The sequence below is a fragment of the Uloborus diversus genome, chromosome 8 (assembly GCF_026930045.1).
Source record: "Uloborus diversus isolate 005 chromosome 8, Udiv.v.3.1, whole genome shotgun sequence".
NCBI lineage: Eukaryota > Metazoa > Arthropoda > Arachnida > Araneae > Uloboridae > Uloborus > Uloborus diversus.
The window spans coordinates 34653910-34677901 of NC_072738.1; the positions used below are offsets into that span (position 1 = coordinate 34653910).

General features: G+C 32.7%; 1 protein-coding gene across 1 annotated transcript in view; it reads left to right on the top strand.

The window, feature by feature from the left end:
* LOC129228213 (lethal(2) giant larvae protein homolog 1-like) overlaps positions 1-23992 on the top strand; it is a 62014-nt gene that overhangs the window by 26446 nt on the left and 11576 nt on the right. The window contains exons 2-18 of the mRNA XM_054862876.1: positions 1761-1850; positions 2862-2959; positions 9586-9667; positions 9746-9855; positions 10460-10603; positions 11853-12009; positions 13344-13468; positions 13544-13600; positions 13690-13844; positions 15177-15397; positions 16226-16435; positions 16539-16691; positions 18052-18227; positions 18315-18403; positions 19104-19257; positions 20629-20783; positions 23780-23893. Coding sequence (XP_054718851.1) covers positions 1767-1850; positions 2862-2959; positions 9586-9667; positions 9746-9855; positions 10460-10603; positions 11853-12009; positions 13344-13468; positions 13544-13600; positions 13690-13844; positions 15177-15397; positions 16226-16435; positions 16539-16691; positions 18052-18227; positions 18315-18403; positions 19104-19257; positions 20629-20783; positions 23780-23893 — 2284 coding nt within the window. The 5' untranslated portion in view covers positions 1761-1766. The remainder of the gene's footprint in view (positions 1-1760; positions 1851-2861; positions 2960-9585; positions 9668-9745; positions 9856-10459; positions 10604-11852; positions 12010-13343; positions 13469-13543; positions 13601-13689; positions 13845-15176; positions 15398-16225; positions 16436-16538; positions 16692-18051; positions 18228-18314; positions 18404-19103; positions 19258-20628; positions 20784-23779; positions 23894-23992) is intronic.

The window sequence follows — 23992 nt, forward strand, 5'->3', positions numbered from 1 at the left end:
AAACAGTTCCACTTTTGCAATCATAATTTTTTTTTATTTAGCTGAAATGTAATTTTTCATATGGTGTTTATAAATCAGTGTACTTCTGTTTTTGTATTGATATTTTTTCCCAAAATATGTTTATACCAAAATTTCTGAATCCTTTAGTTAGTTGTATTTTAAAACTTGATAAGTCTTATTTCCTTTATTTTGTAAACATCACATTCACAATTGACCATTACACCTATTCTTGGTCCCTTGATTTAAATTTTTACTTTTAAAATAATGATTTTGTCCCTCTATAATCATGCAATGTTTCTTTTTCCCTTGTGAAGGCTTTATAAAAATGTTCATTATTTGGTTAAAACAATTGAATCTAATTTTTAAACAATCATATCCTATTTTAATATGAAACAGAACTTTATTATCTTTGAAAAAAAAAAAAAAACTTATTGCAGTGTCAGGATCAGGATTATGCATATGCAATATTTACTGCTAATGAACCAATTGCTCTATGTTATTCAAAATGAAAATTTATTATTTACAATTACTTTTTTTTTTCTCATTCATAATCTATTACTTGAAAAATAGCATTGTCACACTGTATATATATTTTTAATGTTTTAGTTGGATTAGTATATAAAAGTGGATTAAAAGACTTTTTTAATTTTTATGTATTAAGTTTAGCTATTATACAAAGTACTAGTAGTTTTAGACTTCAGGTCCCTTTTTTCTCTTGCGGCTAATTAAAAATCTGGTTTGAACCTGGACATATCATACTACTGCAGACATTACAAAGGTGGTTTTCAAAATGTTGTAAAAGGAATCTTAATAGTTTATGTCTGGACGAAATTTTGTATTTTAAAGAATAAGAAAAATAAAAGTTTTTTGAGTCTTTTTATTTAAGTTATTCTTAAAGTATGGTTTATCAGTACATTATAATTACTTTAATAAGAAGTATCAACCCTCCTAATATGTCAGGGAAAAACTATTTTGTGTGGTTTTTTCAGAGGTAATTTTGTAGATATATCTTAGTAACCATTCATTAATGTCCACCATTAAATATGACAATGCACTGGATAATGAACCTGACAATGTGCTAGAGGCTGACTTCATTGAAAATATTCAACAAACATGATGAATACAAATTTAAAGATGTAAAATTTTCAACGAAAAAGTGACAAACAAGCTTTTTTTTCAAGTATTCGGCCAAGGCCGAATAGTAAACTAGGTATTCGGCCGAAGCCGAATATTCGGCTGACAGGCCGAATAGGCCGAATATTCGTTGCATCTCTAGTTGCATTGATAATTTTGTCATTTATAGATCATTTATATAATGTTTCGTGATGGTAACATATTTCTAAAATACATTAACATTAAAAAGAGTGAAATAAAGGACTTGAACTGTAGCTGGAAAGTGCTCTAAAAAGTATTCGTTGAATGCCATAGACACTGCTTTTAAGCATATTTTGAAGTTTGCGCAAAAACAATCTAAATTCATTCTTAACCAACCTATTTGTGTAGCGGTATAAATGTTAAGTTTTAAATTTTGACTGGCTTTCATCAAAAATACAAACTAAAAATGGTTATGCATTGTTTCATTTTTGTTTTTGTGCAGACTTCAAAATATGTTTAAAAGTAGTATCTACAGTATTCAAAGAATAAAATTATTTTTTACTTTTCAGAGCGACTTCCAGCTGCAGTTTCCAAGTTGGTTCTATTTTTTTAATTTTTTTTCCTTGTAGTAAGAACAGCTGTTGTAATAACTGCTTTTGTTCTAGGTCATAATGTTGAAGTTTATGAGAGGTAAAGGGCACCATCTGAGTGCAGAAAGGGTTAAATTAAATAAAGAACTATTTTCTTTCCAAAAGGCAAGTACTAATTTTAATTAATGTTAAGATTGATTTGTCAATAATTTTCAAAGAATTTTTTGTTCATGTTTTAATTACTTTATTTGGTACAAATTCATGGGCAAATTCTTTTGTTTAATATAGAGCAAAAAAGTAAATGTTTGAAATGTAAAATAATTATAAAATAAAAGTGTGTATTTTGACTTCTAAAATATCTTTTGGTAATTGAATTTGGTAAATGAATCTAAATGTTCAGATTATCTAAGATTTAGTTTTATATACAAGATTTTTGTGAGAAGCTATTTGTAGTTTCCTGTATTCTCCCCTCCCCTTTATTTTATTCCAAAAACATGTCTTTTACTGCAAAAATAGATTTAAAGAAATTTTGCTTAAGATTTTTCCTGAACTGTATTGATAAATATATAAAATACACCGTCGGCTCGGTTATTCCATCAGAGGGCTGCAGTTTCATGCTTTTTAGCACTCATCAGCATGGAATCGCAAGTAACTGAGCTGGAGGTAAAAACCTCTCAAGGAAGCCAAGAGTGTTGGCTTAGGGCGGTAACTTACTGTAAAAATGTATTAGTAAATATTTGAGGGGGATCATTGTCAGAATGAAATTGTATTTTCCATTTGAAGTTCATATTTTTTCGTATTCATGGTTTTCATAAATGTGTGATTTTTTGGCACAAAATGAATAAATCTTTTTTTAAATTTAAGAAATGTTTTTCAATTTAATGAACTTTTCTTTCAAAAAATGATTTTACTATATTAAACTGATTTGAGCCTTAAATTGTAAAAGAACGCAACTATTTTGATTCTGTATTTATATATCAAGTCTACTCTTTGTATCCTATAAAGTAAGAACTTTTGAAGGTACCATAAATGTTTTTTTTGTAAAACGTTGCACAGTCCTACTTTTAAAATTCCATGTAAATATAATTCAATTTATCTTATCAATTTATCTTTAAAATAAGTTATTCATTAAATGAGATGTATTAACTTTTGAAATGTGCCAATCTTCAATTTTAGACTGTTCTACATGGATTTCCTCATAGACCAAGTGCACTTGCATGGGATCCTAAACTACAACTTCTAGCTATTGGTACTAAATTGGGCTCAATCAGAATGTATCCTTTTTCTAATCCATACCTATTTTAAGTTATGGTTTTACTTAAGTTGCAGGCTGATTAACCGGTATTTATTTTCTAGCAATGGTTGGTTGTAGACAGTATTTAAGTTCAGAAAGAGAAAAGGTTAGGGTTGTGCTGGCAGATTCTTACAGGTATACCATTGTTTGTAGAACATAAAAATTGTTCAATACTTAGGTTGTTATTTAAAGGCCTAACTCGGGATATTTCTAATTTTTCTTTCAGAACTTTATAGCAGATGAATTTTTAAGTTTTTATATTTTGTTTGAATAGCTTTCCCATAAAACTAAATGCAGTAAAAAAATAAAAACCCACAATCTAAAATTTAAAACTGATTTTGCTGTTGATGTAGCTATGCCATTAATTTTTTTTTGTTAAAATATGGTTTGGAGAAAGTACAGCTAAATTTTGTAGCTGATTTAGCATTTGTGTTTTGTAATCAAGACTGTTAAAATATCATTCTTTATTTTATTCTTTCATGTGAAATGGAATTAGAAGAAATACCAAAAGTCTGATAAGAACTTTGTTGATTCATGAAAACTTCAGTTTCTGAAGTGTTTTATTTTCTGTTAATGAATGGTATGAACAATACACTTGAAATCAAATGTAAAACATGTTTTGTAGAATGGCTTTTGAAATTCATTGGAATTTTTAAGTTTTTGCAAAATGAAATATTACGTCACATGGTAAACTATCTTCCTTAAAGAATTTGCTAAAGTAAATTTTTTCTGAAAGTCTGTTGATAAAAATATATGCTTCACTAATAATAAAGCTGAAAGTCTGTCTGGATCTCTGATGCGCCTAGACCGTTTGGCTGATTTTCATGAAATTTGGCACAGAATTAGTTTGCAGCATGGGGGTGTGCACCTCGAAGCGATTTTTCGAATATTCAATTTTGTTCTTTTTCAATTCCAATTTGAAAGTTTTCCCGAGCAAAATTATCATAAGATGGAAGAGTAAATTACCAAGTTATCGTAATAAGGGCATTTATGATACATTATTTATATCAGTTTTGTTATTTGTATACAGGCGAACCAAAAGACCTGTTAATTTTGTACTACGGGCAAAGCCGAGCAGGTGCGACTAGTAGGTACATAAAAAAAGCCAATGTACAGCTTAAAATTATTATACACTGCTTTTGCCCAGAAGATAAAGTGAAGGTTCTAGGTGTCTCTTGAAGAGAATAGTTTAGCTTAAAGAAGCCTTTTTGAAGCAACAGAGACAGGATTACTAAATCCAAGGGTGCCTCCAAGAGCAAGGGCACCCCCTAAATAATGCGAAGGCCCCCAGAAGTAAAATACCCCGTAAAACAACTCCCTAAATTCCCCCCTTCGCCTTGACACCTCCCCTGACTAAATCTAAAACAAGTCATTTTACCAGAGCCTCCGAGTCAAGGCGGGCCGCTTTCCAATTATATCGCTGGGCCCATCCCACCCCCCAAAGAAAAGAAGACGAAAATGTGAAAAGGAAAACGAGGGAAGGGGGAGAAAAAATAAACTTTTTACTAGAAAAAAAATAACTCTATTTTAAGTGCCACAACAGTATATACAGAGTAAATTTTACTTGTTCTTTACGTTTTCTCTTAATCGGAGCCCCCCCCCCTTTTCCCTTTCCTTTCTTTTATTAGCGCCAGTGTCGCCCCCCCCTCCCTCCAAGGTTCGGATCCCTTAGTTTCCGACCAGACTGACATGGCTTGCATTTGTTTTTGAGATGGTACTCCCTTGCCGGGGTGGTTACCCCTGTGTGCCCGACCTATAAGAAGAAGCCTCGAGTCATCGCATAATAATTTTAAGAGTGCCTTTTCAAGCTGCTTCAGTTATTTTCAGGTTCTGAATTTTTGTTATTCCAGACAATTAAACATCTTTCCAACAATTTGTTGCATTATCTCCCCCTCCCCCCTTCAAGTAAGTGTCAGTTTCTGTTGTAGCGGCGTTATTTAAATGAATCCGAATGAAACATCGACCCAATTTATATCGACTTCCCCGTCTGACTCATTGGAGATGGCAATGGAACTTGTTTGGTTTCACGTTTCCAAGCATGACTCACAAAACAGACAACGCGTTTTTATATATTGCTGCATAAAATACTTGCGTTTCTTAGCAGGGAAGATATGTAAGCGCGATTTTTTTTTTTAGTACTTTTTGAATGCTGAATCAAATGTTGAGCAAAACGGAAAGAGCTAGATAGAACTGAAAGTTTTGCTTGCTCATTTTGCTATATCTCTCACGATAACAACGCTATTTCGGCAACAATTTTTTTTTCCAACATAACTTTGTTGAATAACGAATAAATTTTTTGAATAAATTTGTCGTCCAATCTAATTGTTTCTGAAATTATAAAAGTTCGGCTTTTCAGCAAAAGCTGGCGAGTTTCACCAAGAAATTCTGAAATTCACTTTGATGGGAAGTTGCTACCCCCGCCCCACGCATTTATTTTCAGAAACTTGTCCTTCGAATTGATAAGTTTTTGCCATCGTTGCGCTTTTATCTCATGGGAATCTGGATCGGTCCAAGGGGGACTTCCCCCTTCTTGGGGAAACCCTGCCGTTTTCAAACGGAGATAGGATGAAAGTATATTCGGTAAAATGAAACTCATATTCCTATTCTTGATCACTCAATATTGGTCAATTTTGCTGGAAATATTTACTCCATTAAAATTTGCACAATTAAAATAGGGGTTCTCGTCGAAATTTTTCAAATCCTTGAATGTTGAATTGTACTCACGTTGTTTAATTGCGCAATGTAACTTTAAACATGCCAGTTATTTCGCATTTTTTCTGGGAGTGGGGCGGCAAAAGGGTGCACTAAATGCAAATTTTATTGAAAACAAATCATTCCCACTTGGATCTAAAAACATAAATTTTTTTGCATGGGGGGTGGGGGGTGGGGGGTGGCATTTGATCTCCGTACCCTTAACGACCGGCCCCGATTGTTTCCTACGATTTAACATTCTCTATGACAAAAGCTGAGAAAGAGCAAAGTACCACTCAAAATTTTTTCAAAAAATGTCAATGGAACAGTTTGTCTTGCATGTGGGTTTGAAAGTTTTTCCATATGTCTCAAATGTTCTTTTTGTTTTGACTGGAAAGAACGAAATTGATAAACTAAAGTGCAGCTTAGGTAACCAGCGGAAAACTAAACCGAAGTTCTTGTACGCAAGTTCTGCAGATACGAATTAAATATCGGCAGCCTATGATTTGCTATTTCCTCCCACGATTCGCCAGTGGCTTCAGTCAATCACTCTGGGGTTGATTGACCCAGAGGTTAGACTACGATGGGAGCGCGTTACATCACTCTTCTTCCCAAATCTCTGATCTTGGCCAGACCAGTTTTCAGCCTCCATTGTCTGCTTTTGACTTCTTTCTGCGCGCGGTTTTTTTACTCCTCCCCTCCCGAGCCTCTGAGTCACCGTTCTCTTCAGGGTCGAATAAAAAAGCACTTTTGCTTCTTTTGTGTTGATGCTCTTGAAAGTTGCATATAAAAAGTTTCGGGGAGGTGTCATTATCAATATTCTTTTTCTTGCACGTTCCCCTTTAATGTGCTTCCAAAATGTACCTCATGCCCCCTTTTGTGCTGCCGACGGAGGAATTCGGGTGCAGTGTTGTATGTCATTCATGGGCAAAGCTTGCGTGAAAGATTAAAATTCCAATGTGGTGTGTCCTTGCGTAAAAAAGGGAACCTTCTGTTCATTAAAGTTTCGTAAAGTAGGGTGTCGGAAGTTTTCGAATTTTTTGGTGGCTGGAATCTATAGGGGTTTGTAGATACAATCCATAATTTATCTCTCCCCCCCCCTCATTCAGTTTGACTCGTCGTAAGCAAAGCAAAAGTTAGTCATTTTTATGGAGTTCTGATTTATTTTTAAGGAAGCATCCCAACCGGCCTTTATGTAACTTTTTTTCTTGAACATTGTTGAAGTTAAGACGTTGAGACAGCATTAAAATTGCAAATAGTTAAAAGTAGTAGTCTATCTTTAAGTTCAAAAGGTTTTTCCTTTTACACATGACTGCAATTATATTTCCTTTTGCAAGATTTTAACTCATCGTACGAAGATCAACATTTTGTTAGTTGATAACTAGTGGTTAAACCATTGACAAACTTAAAACGGTAGCTTTTTAAAGTGTGAATCCCAACTCACTAATATCCCAGTCATTTATTTTGTTTTACTGCGTTAAAAATGCACAACAGTGCTGTGTATGCAACTTATTTTGCATCCTTTCTGGACTTCTGTGCTTTCTTAAAATCTCGGGGGTGAATAAAACTGAAGGAAATTAAAAGTTGACAAATTGCTGCATGTATATAAATGTGGTACAAAAACAAATACCGCTTGCAAAAGACTCGTTTAGAAAACTGTTTTACAAATCATTAGCGAATCGAACCATGAGCTCTTATAAAGCACCAATGTTTTGGAATCCTTTTGTAGTTTTTGTTTGGAAAAATAGTTGTTTGCGTCGTTTCGACTAATCCACTGTTCGCCGTGATGTCGAACAGTGGATTAGTCTAAACGCGGCCGTGATTTTCAACTCTGCCGAAATTATGTAGATCTAAAAATATTACAATTCACACTTCAAAAAGTATTCCGCTCATCGGTTAAGCAGGCCCGAAGTTAAGATACGGTAATATTGACGCATTCTGAATATTTCAGCGTCACCAAAATACAGACGTTCCAAGATGTTTCTTTTTTGCATTTATATGTACAAGTTTCCAACATTTTTCTATTTTCTTGAAACTATAACAGCCGATCGAATTTCAATCCATGCTTTCCTTAAATAAGTCTATTCGTAATCGATATAGATCGAAAGAAAAACTGAATCATCGGACAAGGCTCCAAAGGGAAAACAAGGTGCTGGAACTAAACGTTTTGCTCTCTTACCTGGTGGTCAGTTACGCGATTGATGCCAGTCGTATCATCCAACCGCTTTCATGTTGGATTGACATCAAATGTTACTCGACCTTTGTCAGAGTGATGCTCTCATCGTGTGAGTGAGCACGCAAGAACATCGGGTGAAGGTGGGAGAGGAAGAGCGTGAAGGTCTTTCTAGATGGGAGGGAGGGGGGAAATCACTTAAGGTGAATGGTAATCGGAATGAGGGATCGATCTCTAATTGCGGTTCGTTAAACATCGGTCGTTTTTCTTCAACTCATGCTCAAATGATTAGGGTGTTGAATTGTGGATTGGTTGAATTTGAATTTTCAGTCTTGCGTTTAAATTTGTTATTTTAATGCATTAACATTCAGAGTCCAAAAATAAAATAGTCTATTTTAAGGAAAATCTCAATCTCTTCTTGTGTTATAAAAAATGTTTGGTAGACGAAATAAATGGATGTTGAAATTTAAAGGGAGTAGTTGGCTGCTGTTTACCTTTTTATTTGGTTTTATTTATTGGTTTCACGCTAGTCTGAAAATATTAATCCCAAAAAATGCTGCGTTTTCAAGTGTTAATTAAATCTTTCAAAATCTAAGGTGTTGGACATAGGGTTAAATTTTTTTTCATATTTAATTCTTTCTGTTTTAAGGTTCAAGTATTGTTATTGTATAAATATTTAACTTTTGTAATTAAAACTTTTTTTACTGGAATTAAATATAAATTATTTGATAAAGATCTTAAGCTTTATAGTTTCAATGAGAATAGATTGCAATATCTAAAATTTTGAAAGTATTTGTATCTGTTTTGTGAATTGAGTTTAGTTTCATCAGCTAGTATTTTTTGTATTTGCATGACTATTTTATTTTGTAAAATTTGCATAAACTGCCTTGAGAGGCTGTCCATTAAAAATAGCATTTTTTCAACATTTTTGACCCCCCCCTCCCACTTGCCACAATGCTCTTTCACAAAAACTCCTCAAAGTGTGACCTCCTTTTGGGGACAGCCCCAATGCCAGATTCTGATCTTTATTATATTGTAGAAATGAATTTCTTTTAAAATGGGTGACCTATAGTAAAACAATGCTCCCCCCCTCCAATACAAGTTTAATGTCCTCTCCTTACCCTCAAGACTACCCAGGCCTGTGTTGTTTTCCTCAAAACCCTTGCTTCAAGCAGCATTTAAATATTTCTCAATAAATGCAAATTTTAAATTTATTTCTAATAGCTTTTGATTTTTTAATTAGTATATTTTTTGCAAATTTAAATTATCAAAGGTTTAAAAAGATTCTTTTAAGATATCATTTGTAAAAAGTCTTGATTCCCTTCAATTTTTGCTGCCCCCCACTCCCTTTATCAAAGTAATAGTTGAAATAGTTGGGATAAGAGTGCCCATACTTCAAAGATAATTCTATAAATTTAAATAATGGTTTTAGATCTAAAATTTAACGTACATTTTGTGTTCAAATAAGTTATTCTTTTGAATATTTAAATAAGTTCATTAAAATAATTCCTCCCTCCCTTCTTTTCTCTCTAAACCTTCAGTCTTGATACTTATTTAAAAGTGAAATTCTTCAAATAAAATAAGAGGTTAAAGTTACTTGTGTAAAATTAAATATTCCCTATTCAGATGGGATATCTAAGAAGTTTTTATGATTAAAATGTACTAGAATTGATAGAACTCTTTGTGTGGTTGTTTTTAAATTTTTAGTGTTTATATATTGTTATTGTACTTAACCTTGTAAGATATGGAGCTGCTGGTGTGGAATTTGAAGGCAAACACAAGGAAGAAACATGTGTTATGGAACTGTTCTTTTTACCAGGACAGGTACTATCTTTGACATTTGATATTTTCTTTACTTTAAAATCATAATTCTTGTTTAATTTCCTTTCTTTTGGATTTCAGGGTAGATTGATCAGTCAGTGTGATAACAGTTCTTTGCATCTTTTCGAACTGAATGAAAAAGATGGAAAATGGGTTTTAGAAGAAGTTAAGTCATGCTCATTTAAAGAAAGGCAAGTTTTTCTGAATAACCACTCATTACATTACAAATACTAAGTTTTTAACATTACTTTGTAATCTAATTATTAAATGTGTTTTGAAATTGTTTTAAAGTAATTAACAAATGTGTAGCAGAATTTGTAGCAGACCTTCAGGTTTTTGAATTCTCAGAAAAAGTCTTATCTTCAGTCATGTTAGCAGTTGGTCAAGACGAGCTCACTTGCTTAAAACTATGGTGTGAGGGGAATGTAATGTTAAACCTAAATAAAGTTGCATTTTACATGTAAAAATTTAGCTAAATTCAGCTGTGATAAATTTAGCAGATGGCCTATCGTAGAACTTTTATGTAGCTGGGATAGAAAGAATGAATGTACTAAACATGAAATAAACTAATCTGTTGCTTTGATTTATATTGTGAATGTTTAGAAATGCTTTTAAGCACATGGCGTTGAATAACACTAGATGCCTGCTATGTTTTCTGTGCATGGAACAAAGCTCTAAAACAATACTTACTCGGCTTTCTGAAAAAAGTTAAATAGTTTTAAACTCTAATTTTTAATGCTGAAACAATTAAAATTTACTTAAACATTATGTATTATAAATTTCTTATCTTTTTAGGTTGAAAAAGATCACTACATGTTGTCTTCCAGCAAGTGGTGAAAACCTTTTAATTGGAACTGATGGGGGAAATATTTACCTTCTGGATGTAAAGTCTTTTGAGATGACCGACCATATAATTTATCAAGATATTGTAATCCAAAAGTATGAACTTTTTAAATCTTGATCTTTTTTATCAGTAAGGCTTTTTATATAAAGATTTCTATACTAACTTACAATATTTAATTGCAGCAGAAACTCAAGTCATGAAGTAAGGGCTAAATTTTTACAAAGAATATAAAACAGTTAATTGTTTTTGATGGGTTGAAGCATAGATTCCGATCCCCACCCCCTGGATTTGTTAAATCCATTTCTATAAAACTGAAAAAGTAAACGTTGTCAAATTCTGGCTTGTATTTTAAGCTATTTCTTCTAATATTATCCATGTTAATGGAAGTATTATATGTTTTCAAATGAAACTGAATCAAATTTTAAACTCCAATTTTACATAAAATCTCGTTGCATGAGCAGATTGTTATTTTCAGTAGCATTGCAGCTTTTTCCTTCTTGCATCCCTTGGTTTTTAACCAATCTTGACCCTCATATGTTGAAAGTACATTTTTTAAATTTCTTTAGTATTTTAAAATTTTCCATGTATTGATAGTTAAATTTATAACTTCTTAAAATATTTTTAAATGTATACTAATAACTTCTAAATTGAGGAATCTGTTTTACATTCGGTTATCTTTTCCAAAGCTGTTGATTGTTTACAAAAAGTAGTTCTTTGGTACAAATCGGACTGTGAGCAAAATAAAATATAAGATGCCTGTAGAAAATGTATTGTATAAATTTTGCGACATTCTTTTTTTTCTTAAGTTTTTAAATTATATTCTATTTTTTCTCATTAGATGTTGTGCATGTAGGATATGTGTTATGCTCATATTTTAATTCTATGAAAATGGAATTTCATTTGGCAAATTCAATTTTCCCTCTCGAAAAACTTTTAGTGCAGGATGCTTTTGACAACTTCCATTTCTTCAGTAAAACTTTGAACCGATCTTATTTGAACTTATTTACTAGTCGTAAACAAATAATTATAATGTTGGATAAATTCTTTAGATGTTGTGTTGCAGTGAGAAATTTAAAATGTTGCACATCTTTGTATTGTTTCAGTTTTTTAAAAAGTCTTGTAAATTTTTCGACTTATGTAAATCATTAAATTTAAATGTTCAGATTTTTTTTACATTAAGCTTCTTGAATTACTTTCCAAACCTTTTTGCTGTCTTCCGCATTGAAATGTGCAATTGAGTCAAGTCTCTCCCACTCAAAATTTTTTTATAATTTTATAGTTGGTCAGGTTAATCATAATTTCAACTAGAAGCCGGTCTACATGTATTCACTCATTCTGTTTCAGTGTTCCCGATGATTACAAGTTGAATCCTGGCTCGGTTGAAGCCATTGCTGAGCATCCTTTAAATAGAGATAAAATAATCATTGGATATAACAGAGGTTTAATGGTTTTGTGGGACAATAAAACATTGAACTCTGAAAATACTTACATTGGAAATCAGGTAAATAATTATTTCAGAAATTGCTTTTAAAAAAAGTTTTTATAAAAAATATATTTTGCTGTTTCGTTTGAATATCTTTGCATATTAAGGGACATCTAGCCTGTTTTTTTTTTCTGTTGAGGCAAAAACCGGTTTTTCGTTCTAATGTATCTATTTTAATATACTTTAACTTCAAGGAAGATCTTCCAAAGTATGCTTCTACTAGTTATCATCTACTCAATTCAGCCCCCTCCTCCCTCATGCTTTCTTGGGACAATTTTATCACCTAATTTCAATAAATCTCAGACCAAATAGGCAAATTTTCAAGTCTGAAAATTGGTTCTTTTTGATCAATCATATTAACAAATTTTCTCAAAACAAGTATAACTAGCTTTGTTTCCAAGCAAGAATTACGATTGCAACCCTGCTTTATGGTTGAATAAAAGTATGCCAAGGATGTTGAATTAAGGGACATGGGATGCATATTTTTGTTCAGATAATGTCTAGGCAGTTTGTGTCAATATAGTTTTTATTTTCATCCTTGAACAACTAAATCATTTAAGTCTAGAAATTAACTTTCAGATGCTTAAAGATAATATTCTAGTTATGATAATTTTTAAATCCCAGATTATATGCCTACCAGCAGCAAAGTCTTGATTATTTATTGCTAGCTACCAATAGTATTTTAGCTCATTTATGTCCTTAGTTTCAGTGGCAGATATGGGGAAGGGTTATGAGGTCATGACCCCTATTCTTCTTAAATTGTCAACACTATTATACATCCACATTGTGTTCAATCAATCTGTGAATGAAATGTAAAAGATTAAATTAGGTAATTTCATAAAGAATGGGAAAAAAAGAGAATATTTTGAAATATTTATGAATTAACAAGATTACTGCAACGTTTTTGTTCTACCTAGATGCATCTTTTTGACCCCAAGCAGTTTCGGAATTTTTTTGCGCCCAAAACCGTAGGTTTCGTTTGTAAGAAAAAGGGGAAGGGCCATTCTTTAACATGACTCCCCCCTGTAAAAAGTCGGTCTGTATCTGTCCCTGCTTAGTTTCCTTTGGAAAATGTGCAGACTCTAGTTTATCATACTTTAATCATATTCTTTCCTAAATACTTAATTCAGTCAAGCCCAGGTAATAGAGCAGCTAATTTATCAGGGAAAATTATTTTAATAAGCTGGATATTTTATTATCCTGCATCTAAGGTGATCTATTAGATCATGCCAATTGCTAATGAATTACGAGTATTTTAGGTCGCCCTTCCCCAAAAAGCCATTGCTAGTCCTTAAATGTTTTACCTATTCCTTCATAAAAAAGTAATAACAGGTTTCTTTAATTCTTTTTAGCAATTGGAATCTGTTTCATGGCATCGTAGTGGAACCAAGTTCATGAGCTCTCATAATGATGGCAGCTATGTAGTATGGAGTTCAACAGATTCCTCCAAACCAGAAGAATCGCCAGTGCCCTCCTTATGGTAATAAGAAAAACTTAACGTTGCATTTAAGTTTTATTTTATTTGACCTTTTAGATTAATACATTATTTTACAGGCCCTTTTCCTTGCAAGGCTATAAACAAGGTTCTTTGGAGAGCTGTTAAGGGAGGGTATGTATTGACCAAGTCTTGATTTACATATTTAATCTTTATTCTCAAAAGTTTGACTCTTTGAAACTTACAAAAATTTCCTCTTTCAGTGATGACTTCACCATATTCTCTGGTGGCATGCCCCGAGCAAGTTTTGGTGATAAGCATACTGTTACAGTTATGTGCGGTGATAAGCATCAAGTTTTGGATTTTACATCAAAAGTGGTAGATTTCTTCACAATCTGTCATGGAGATGAAGAGTCTGGTAAGCCCCTGCCCCCCAGTCAAATGTCTAAAACTTGTGAATTTTTTCCTCCAAACGTAGTCTTTTGTACTAATTGGTATTAGTGAGAAATGTATTACATCCCCTAAATTTAGTTTATTTTGAAAATACTGCAAACTTTCTATAAATTAGGTTAAAACCACCTTGTTAATTTCATGCAGCTGGTTGGCGTACCCCTATTTTTTAAGCTATTTGGTTAGATATAAATCAGTTCTTAAATATGCAACTTTTATATAAACAAATGTTCAACTTGGCTTTCCAAAAGCCAGAAACGCCTCTTAGGTGCAACAAAACAATGTTGGAAAGTGTCAAATGGAAGGTTGAGTTTTTCATGTATTTTGTGACTAGCAATTGATAACTTCCACATACAGCACTTATTTTTCTTCCATTTAAAGTTTAACTCTACTTTTTCACTGCTGTGAGTTTTGTACTGTTTTTTGCACTTTTGACTCCCAAAGCAGCTGTAGCAGGTGATGTACTGCCACTTGCAATCTATGAGCAGCCGCAGCAGTGTGAAAAGGTTAAAATGATTAAGCATACTAGGAACTCTGTTCTTTTGAAACAGGGTTTCGGTTTGAAATTTAATCAACTTTACGTAAGATGCTGAAGTTTTTGATTCAGTAACGGGATAAAGCTGTTTTGAGTCTCAAAATGCCAGCAGTTTTAGTTCTGCCAAAATCTTAAAAGTACCCACTTAGCTTAGTTTTAACGAATAGAAAACTACTTGAGGCTTGACAAGATTATGCAGTGTGATAATGTTTTTAAGCTTTCAATTACATTTTTTGGAAACATTTGTCAAGATTTTCACTCTTGAACAATCTTAGAGATTAGATCAAAAAGTCCGACATCATTGGGACCTTAGCTCCCCCCCCCCCTTTAGCTGCCCAAATGTTCTGCATTAGTATAATTTTAAACTATTTAGCTAGGCCATGCCTCGCTGACAAAGAGGTCCTTAGAATTCTGCTGAGGAATGCAAACTATCTAGTTGGGGTTTCTCTTTGTAATTTGATTTCTAGGTTGTGTGCTTGGCAATATACTTCAATATATGAAGTTGGTAAAAATTTGACCTAGTCACAAAATGACTGTCAATTTTTTATTTAAAAGTGTTAGTGTCAGAAATGGTACCGTATGTTAAATTGTGGTAGTTAAGTCAAAGTTTTGAGTTCCAAAATAAGACTAACAATCCCTTTTTTCAAACCCTGCTCTTAAAGGAATGAATGTGACTATTTAATAATAGACAGAGAGAAACTTAAATATAATTTAAAGATTTGTCCTCCAATTTGTTTAGATTTTAAGTGTAGCTTTTTCTTTCAGAATATGATAATCCTCACACCCTTGTTGTTCTGGCTGAGGAAGAAATTGTTGTCATAGACCTTGAATCTGATGATTGGTTACCATTTCGCCTTCCCTTTTTACATAGTTTACATTTATCTTCTATAACTTGCACTCAACACTGTTATGATGTACCACAATCTCTCTGGAACAATATCATCACATCTGGAAATAAGCAAGTTTCTTCCAAGTACACTGAAAAAGTAAGCAATTTCATTACTTGTTAAATTTTCATTCTTTTACATGATCTCATTCTTGGCTCAATAGTAAAATTGGAGTGTATTTCTTGCTTAAAAAAACCTGGAATAATGAAGGATTCTTGGAAAAAATGCAAATTTTTTATTAAAGCATAGAAAGTACACTGGTAACCTTGAAAACTTTCAAACATACTATATTAAAATTAATATGCCTTTTTTTGGCCAAGACCAATATTGTCCTTAATATCCTGGGTTAAGTGTTTCTTAGTATTACAGTGGTCGCCACTTATATGAATCACATTTGTTCTGAACAGTTTTGATTCTATAAAGTGGCTAATTCAATAAAGCTGGATTTTATTCTGTTCTTGACTATTTGATTCGTTAAAGCAGCAACAGTGGACCCCGGTGAATTGGATCGGCCACTTTAATGAATCAAATTGTAAAAAACGGAATAAAATCCAGCTTTATTGAATTACCCGCTTTATGGAATCAAAACTGTTCAGAACAAATCGTCACCTCAACAGAAAGATATTTAAGCCCAGAAATAACACTAAGATCTTACTATTGCTCTGAGGCGACGAATTGAGATTCATTTAAGCGGCGGCCACTGTATAACCTAGTGTTTATTTAATCTGAAATTCATTTAAAATTTTTGTGTTTTAGTGTTAAAATATTCTTACCCACAGTTAAATTTATTTTTCTTTGTCGATTTTTTGAAATTTATTATTTCATTGTCCCCTAGGATAAATCTGTCGCAAAGTTGCACTAAGATGATTCCATACTGCATAGAGTATAAGAAATTGTAGTCATAATTTTTGTTTTTTTAACTTTAAGGAGTGGCCAATACTCGGTGGTGTTAATTCAGCTGAAGAGCCAACTGTTCATAATCTTCTACTCACTGGTCATGAAGATGGTTCTGTCCGATTTTGGGATGCATCTGGTATTGCACTTTCTCATCTTTATACTATTCATACGTCTCATCTCTTTGTTGGTGAGGATGGTGAACCTGCTGCTGAGGAAGAGGAATGGCCTCCTTTCCGTAAGGTTAGTTTTAACGTGCATGGATGTAATTAGGTGTCCTGATCTCGGCCTTTATTTTTTACTGGGTTTGAAATTTTGAAACTTCTAATATTAAACTACTTTCCAGGTTGGAAATTTTGATCCTTACAGTGACGACCCAAGGCTTGCTGTGAAAAAAATTTACCTTGATGTTTTCTCAAAGACTCTTGTAGTTGCTGGCACAGCTGGACAAATTGTCCTTTTTGAAATGAAAGAGGAAGAAGTTGAAAAAGAACTTGAGGTAAATAAAGTTATGTTAATATTAGGGTTAATAATAACCAAACACTATTGGTGAGGCTTCAGACTAGGAATTCTGAATAGCCACTGGCTAGCACAGTCGCAAAAAATGGTAGCCACTTTCGAGTATTAATTGCCATTTTTAAAAAATATATATTCAGAGCAAAAAAAAAAACAACCTAAGGAAAAGAGCTTGCTTCGAATTACATTGGCCGATGTGCTGAATGTCTGAGAATTCGAAGTGTGTTGTCATAACATGATATAAAATAAGATTTTTAACAATTGAAAAAACACGCCACTTTTGGCAACTAAGACTTTATTTGGGAAGCAGATTTCTATGAAATGGTCGCCTGTTGGCGACCGCTAATCTAGAGCTTTTTAGCTCTTGAAATTCAAAATAGTATAAAATCTATATGAATACTTTGCTATTGTTCAAAAAGAATTAAGTTTCAGATTTAGCAGTAGCATATATCCTATTTAAGTTTAAAAAATTTTCTTCTAGCTGGGTTCCCATGGGCTCTCAAAGGCCTCTATGAAGGCCCTATTTTCAACTATTGTTTGTAAGGGTCCTCTGTAAAGCATATTTAGTCATCAGAAGCCCTAAAAGTTGATCAAAGGCCCTATTTTTTAGAGTTTGACAAAACCTTAGACCTTTAATGAACGGTAAAGACATTTGCTAAAAGGCAACAGCCTAATAAACTGATAATTTGGAACATAGTAGATTTAACAAAGAATTTTGTTAATTATATACTTATTGTTAAAGCATATGATTTGGTTTTAAGGACACGGGTCACTTTCACCAAGGTTGCGTTCGACAAACTCAACCGGTTACTAACCGCAGCGTTCTATGATCAACCAGTTAATGCATAGGTTACCGTTTTAAGCTGTTGATTGAAGCACATGATCATTAGCTGTCACTTGATCAACTAACCGGTAGCTACCGGTCGTGCTCGTCGAAGGTAAGCTAAGTTTCAAAGAGTGACCTTATAGCGAGGTTCAACAGTATACCTGTATGTTTCTGTGTATATGCTTATAAGCAAAACTCTATCTTAAAGTTTCTTCTTGCGACACTGGCGTGAAATGGTCCTATATAGTTTAAAAAAACAGGGCTTTTATATGGCCTTTTTTATCTGCTGAAAGAGTGGTAACCCCTTCTAGTTTTCTCACAGGAATTTCATAGATACTTATTTTTGAAATTCCATGCTATTAGTCATTCTTATACCCTTAAATTAAGATAAATTTGAAACATTGAGATCCTTAACATAGTTTGAACTTAAATATTCTTCAGATCACAAATTATTAATTAATATAATTTTAAAAATTTTGCATTATTTCAGCTTTAATTTTCAAATTTAACATTTCAGGCACATTCTGTGAATATAGTTAGTGACAGAGATAACTTTGTATGGAAAGGCCATGATCAATTATCTCTGAAGCAAGGAAATCTGAAATTTGATTCTGGTTTTATTCCATCAGTGATTGAGCAGTTAACCCCTCCTGCTGCTGTTACTGCATTAGCTGTGAATGCTGAATGGGGCCTGTAAGTTGCCTATCCTTCTATATACATGTATAGATATGCTTGTTAGGTGTTCAATGCAAGGAAATTGAACTGTATTTATTCTTTTAGAATATCTGCTGGTACAGCTCATGGCTTTGCTTTGTTTGACTACATACAGAAAAAAGCTGTGATGTCTAAATGTACTTTAAATCCTAATGGTAAGTTTTTTTAATACTGTTTTTTTCTTTTATGTTCAAGGTTTTCTATGTCAAGTTGATTTCATAGCATTGTAGGAGACTGACTGGTGGTTTGAAAATTGTTTTGTGGGTCAATGGCGAGGGAAAAAGTTCATTTTTAGATCACAATTCTTTTATTTAAAGCATTATTTGGCTCAATTGAAAGATAAAGCCAAACAGTCAAACTAAATTTAATAGTTCTTAGCTGGGAGCTTTTGAAATAAATTCTATTCAGTGTTTCCAAATTAGTCATATTTGTAGCTATTATATGTTCCAATGTTCAGCTAGTTTCATCGATAAACTACTATTTCAGCTAATATTCTTGAGGAAGATCTACAAATGTTCATTTAAAAGTTACAGGCTGTCACTTAAGCTAATATTATTGCAATTTATGAATGATATTTTGCAATTGTAGTTAGTGTATATGAATAAGTGTCACGAAGCAGCTTCTAATTGAATCTGTCTTGCGACTTTCAAAGTAAATAAATCCTTTTTCTAAAATGTATAAGTGTTCAGTTTTTTAGTGAATAAGATTGTTTTATAAAACTTGTTGAATACTTATTTCTCTACTTTGGTTGATATAAATCAAATGAAAATATAGATTTCCACTTCGAAACAGATCAAAATGATTTCGAGATTTTCTCGAACATTTATTTAACATTTATTTTTTTGATTTGGACAGATTTGGTAGCTATTGGTGATGCAGCTATGTCTCGTAAAAAGTCTTTTAAAAAGTCCCTCAGGCAGTCTTTCCGTAGACTTCGTAAAGGTCGTTCTCAACGCAACAAGAGGGACAAAACTCCTACGAGATCAGGCAGTGAAGAAGTAAAATCGAGGTAAATATCTTCCTCAAGTAGCTATTGATTCAAATCCGTACTCGTCGAAGTTTCTGGTTATAAATTTTAATGTTTTTAATCTTCTGTAATAAAGTTTTTTCCTATTTTAAATATGTGTTTAGTTTTCTAATGTTACAATGTAAACTATTAGCAGCACAGCATCACTTCAGTGCAGGGCTCAAAAATTGTAGACCTGCCGGGTCACGTAAAAATTCAGATTGGGCACTAATCTTTTGCCCTTACATGTCCGACTGGGCATTTAATTTTAAAATAGAATATTTCTTCATAAATTTTTATTTCTTGGTTAGTAGTCGTGAGATTTTACGAATAACATGTAAAGTTATTGTGAAAATTCTGTATACATTTTTTTTTTCTTGCATTAAACCTAAGGGTAGTTTTAGTTTATGAACCATCACACACTAAATTTTTAATAAATAAGTGAAACTAATTATATTAGCTTTATTCTAGAATGTTTTACAGTGAATGGTAAACTTGAACAATTAAAACTTTTTACTCTTGGTGAAATTTACAATTATTGTCGCCTTTTTTATACATGTTATGTGCAGGGGAAATTGCATGCAGTTGTAAGATTTTAGGTGTTAAAAGGGTCTTAATTTGATAATTACAAAACGAAGTATGAATTCAAATGTCAATTTGCAATATGTTATCAATTTGAACTTCTGTATCGGCTGTATGCATGGCCATTTCATATGCTTTTGCGTCTTTGCAAGCTTTAACTTGAATTTTATCACTCTTTACAAAATTATTTCATGCAATTTTTCACTACTCTTGAACTCTTTGCTTAGCTTTCTCCTATGAGTTTCTCCTGTGACTTGTTGAAATTCTTTATGAAAGAACTTCTTGGTAGGTATGTGATGTTTCAGTTCTGCATGTGTTGAAAATAGTGTGCTGTGCTTTATAGTTGCTAATTTATTCTTCCATACACATGCGTCTATATTTCAGTTTGATTTACAAGAATGTACAGAACTGTTCTGGAATGATTGAATCATCTTAATTAGTTTGTCTTTTGTAGTTTTAACTACAAAAGACAAACTTCGTATTTCTACAATTTTCTGTGTAGATCTATTTTTCTGTTCAAGTACATATCACAGCATTAATTGGTTTATCAGGTTAACTTCAGCCTTTTTTTGTTTTGGAAAAATAAAGTAAACAAATGCATGATTGGAAGTCTTATAGCGAAATGAATTTTCTAAAATTTTAAGTTATGTGTTAGAAATTTGATTCCATTTTTGATTTGGTTTATAGTGTCAGCAGCATATAAATGTTATAAGTTCAGTTGAATGCATGTGTCTGCATGCTTGCAATTTAAGACTAAAACTTGTCTTTCTAATATGGAAATTGAAATTTCAGTAGCCCTGCGAGAGAAACTCAAACTGAGACAGATGCCACTTCTCCTGTTCAAGATACAAAACCTGTTGAAAGGCAGGTGGAAGCTCGGTCTGCAGAGGATAGCATGGGCTCCATGGTTCGATGCCTTTATCTAGCTCAAAGTTTCATCATAAACAGTAAGTTCACCTTTTTAAAATATAAAAAATATTTTTTTAACATGAAATGTACAGTGGACTCTCTATTCTGAACACTCAGGAGACAGAACAAAAGTTTTCAGATTGTGGTGGTGTTCATTGTAGAGGGAGACGGGACTGCTTAATATGTACACCGGATACTTACATGGACTGGGTTCAGTACTTTGCCTAGTGAACTATAGCAGTTACTGAGAAACTGAGATAGAGGTGCTGAACTCAGGATTGGTGGCTAATTCAATGTCTAATTCAACTCAGTAGGACCTAAACTTTTGTTTATTTCTTTCTTAGCTAAAGTTTTAAATGTATTACACAATAAAATATTACAATACAGCTATCTGTATAATACTTGGATTAAAAAAAAGTATGATCTGTTTTTGCATTGTCTTCTCATGCAAGGCATGTTATTATCCAAGTGAGTTTTTGAGAGATTCTCAGTCACATTTTGATTGAAGGTAATCATACTATAGGTCTTTAATACTACTTGATACAGTGGTTAGATTCTTGAAAGATAGTTCAGTGGCAGGAACTTAATGCTAATATTGCTCAATGATTTTATGATATACAGTGAAACCTCCGAATAGCGGACAGTCAAGGGACTAGAAGTTTTGTCCGTTATTGGGAGGTGTCCGCTATTAGGAGGAACTACTTAATTTACCTTTTTCAAAATGGGCTGTCGTTCCCTTTGTAGAACACAATCGAAACAATTGCAAAAGGTTTACTACATTTTACGTCAAGAGTAATTAATCTGTTTTTTCTTAATAAAGGTATACAACAGCACACACTTGTCTTAAAAATCATTTAATCAATTAAAGTAATCAGTTAAAACAGTTTGACATCTCTTTTTTGCATTAAAAGCCATTTTCTCAATATAAATATTTAAATCATTTACCTTAGCAACTCCTTCAGTGTCCCCTTTGCTCAGGAAAAAGTTTTTCAGTTCTCAGTGCTTCCGAAAATTCTCTACTTTTTATGGTTAATTTATTTTATCTCGAGTATCACTATTGCATGATTGACAGTTGGGAATATGACCTTGAATATGGGCAAATCTTTTTCATGTCTAAAAATTAAACAACCCAACGAAACCACGGCGCCATAAAGCCGACTACTACCGGCGCCGGTCTGCTCAATTGCATCTCCCGAGAGCCCCAGTTAGAAAAAGCACCCAGTTTCCTCTTTTTTTATCTTAACTTTTGAATAGTTATTGTGTATAAAATTCATTAAAATCTTAAGAAAAACATACGTTAATTGTTAGACTGACATTAGTTTTTACTTATCTGCTTTAATACTCTCAAAACTAGCCGTAACAAAATTATGACTTTTTTTTCTTTTTCATTTTTTGCTGCCAGCAAAAAAGTACCATGTCTTTTAGTTCTTTTTTTTGCCCCAACTTTTAAGCCCCAATCGCTGCCTCTGCCCATTACCACCCTTTTAATTCCAAGAAACAGTGATAATGGAAATGACGGGGGGAGGGGGGATATCAGTTGTGGAGGATGAAAAGTTTTGTAAGGCAAGCAGTTACTAAGATATTCTGTGAAAAGAAAAACCGGAAGTGCTACGATCGCAAAGGAAATTTTTTGTGAAATAACTGTCCGTTATTCGGAGTGTCCGTTATTCAGAGTTAATTACGTGGAATGGTCTATATTGAGGGACTGGGACTTGCAAAAATGTCCGTTAATTAGAGGTGTCCGTTATTCGGGAGTGTCCGTTAAGGGAGGTTTCACTGTAGTAATATCCAAGAAAATTTTTCTTGATGCATTTCAGTCATTGTGATAAAATTAATGTATTTCATTCTTTCTAATTTGTTTCATAAGGATTCTCGAGTACAGATTGTAAACATGTTCAGTATTTAGGGCTATTAATTGAAGGGGATTAAAAAAAATAAAATTCTAAATATTGGGTTCACATTAGTGTTCAGATAGTCCACTGTATTTCTTTACATGCTTTGCTTCAAATTTGGTTGATAGTGTAAAATGAAAAGTTTTTTGCACACATTTATCATAAGCTGCTTATATACCTGTCAACTCTACAGTTCTTAATGGAGATTCTTGGATTTTGAGCATTTCTCTCATTTGTTTATATCATAATCATCCAGAGTGAGAGGAGGAAAGCATCTAAGCCACAGAACAGTAAGATATCCTGCTGTTGCTCTGAGGTGGTGCTATGATATAAAGAACTTCATTTTACTTTTGCTTTCATGGATAATTTTTTCCTGAATAACATTCAAACATAAAATTGCTGATCATCACAATAGTCTATTGAATTACTTTCTCAGCATGTGGACACTTAGGAGTTTAGCAGCCAAGTATAGTTTAATGCTTAAATAGTGCACAAAAAATTTGATTTGTTAGCTGAAATGATGTTAGCTTTGAGCTTTCTTGCATATAGTTTTCGCCTTCTGAACAAGTTTCTAGATATATGCTGAACTTTGAGTTAGACTTTATAGCCCCAACTTTGAATCATCAACTTCATACTAATTTAGCTTTTAAACTAAAAATTAAAGTCCTGAAAAGCTTCAAAAAATCATAAGCTATAATTAAAAAAAAGAACTTTATGTAAATTCACACAAATTAACGGAACTGCATATACGTGTTTCGGAGTTATGAGTAACCCTTTTTTCAATGCAAAAAGATTGAACTTACAATTTTAACTAATAATTGAATTACAGAAAAAGTAAAGATGGGTTTCAAAACCAAATTTTCTGCCGTTTATGCGTTACTTTATTTGTGTGGAATGTGAAACACTTGCTAGTTTTCAGTGTTTAATCTCAAAAGTCAGGCTTTTTAAAAGTTTTATACATGAGTTCAATATTAATATAATTTCAAATCTCTTTTGTCTAGTTTTAGAAGTTGAGCTAGAAGTGAAAAGAAAAATCTTATTTTCTTGTCTGTTTTGTGTTAGTAACTTAGCATGATTTTTGTAAATTGCTTTTTCTCGAAGATTAAAAATGCATTAAAATATTTTATTTAATTACTTTGCAGATGCTTTGACAACTTCCACATTATGGGCTGGAACAAATGCCGGTGCAATTTACGTGTTTACCGTTTCACTACCAAAAGAAAATCGAGAAACTGAAGCAGTGACTTGTCAGTTAGGTATGATAATCTTAATTGTGCTTAGATGCTGTGATATGTGAACAAGAATTCAAGAAAAGAATTAGCTTTTTTTTTTTCAATTATGTAATCTTTCCCTCC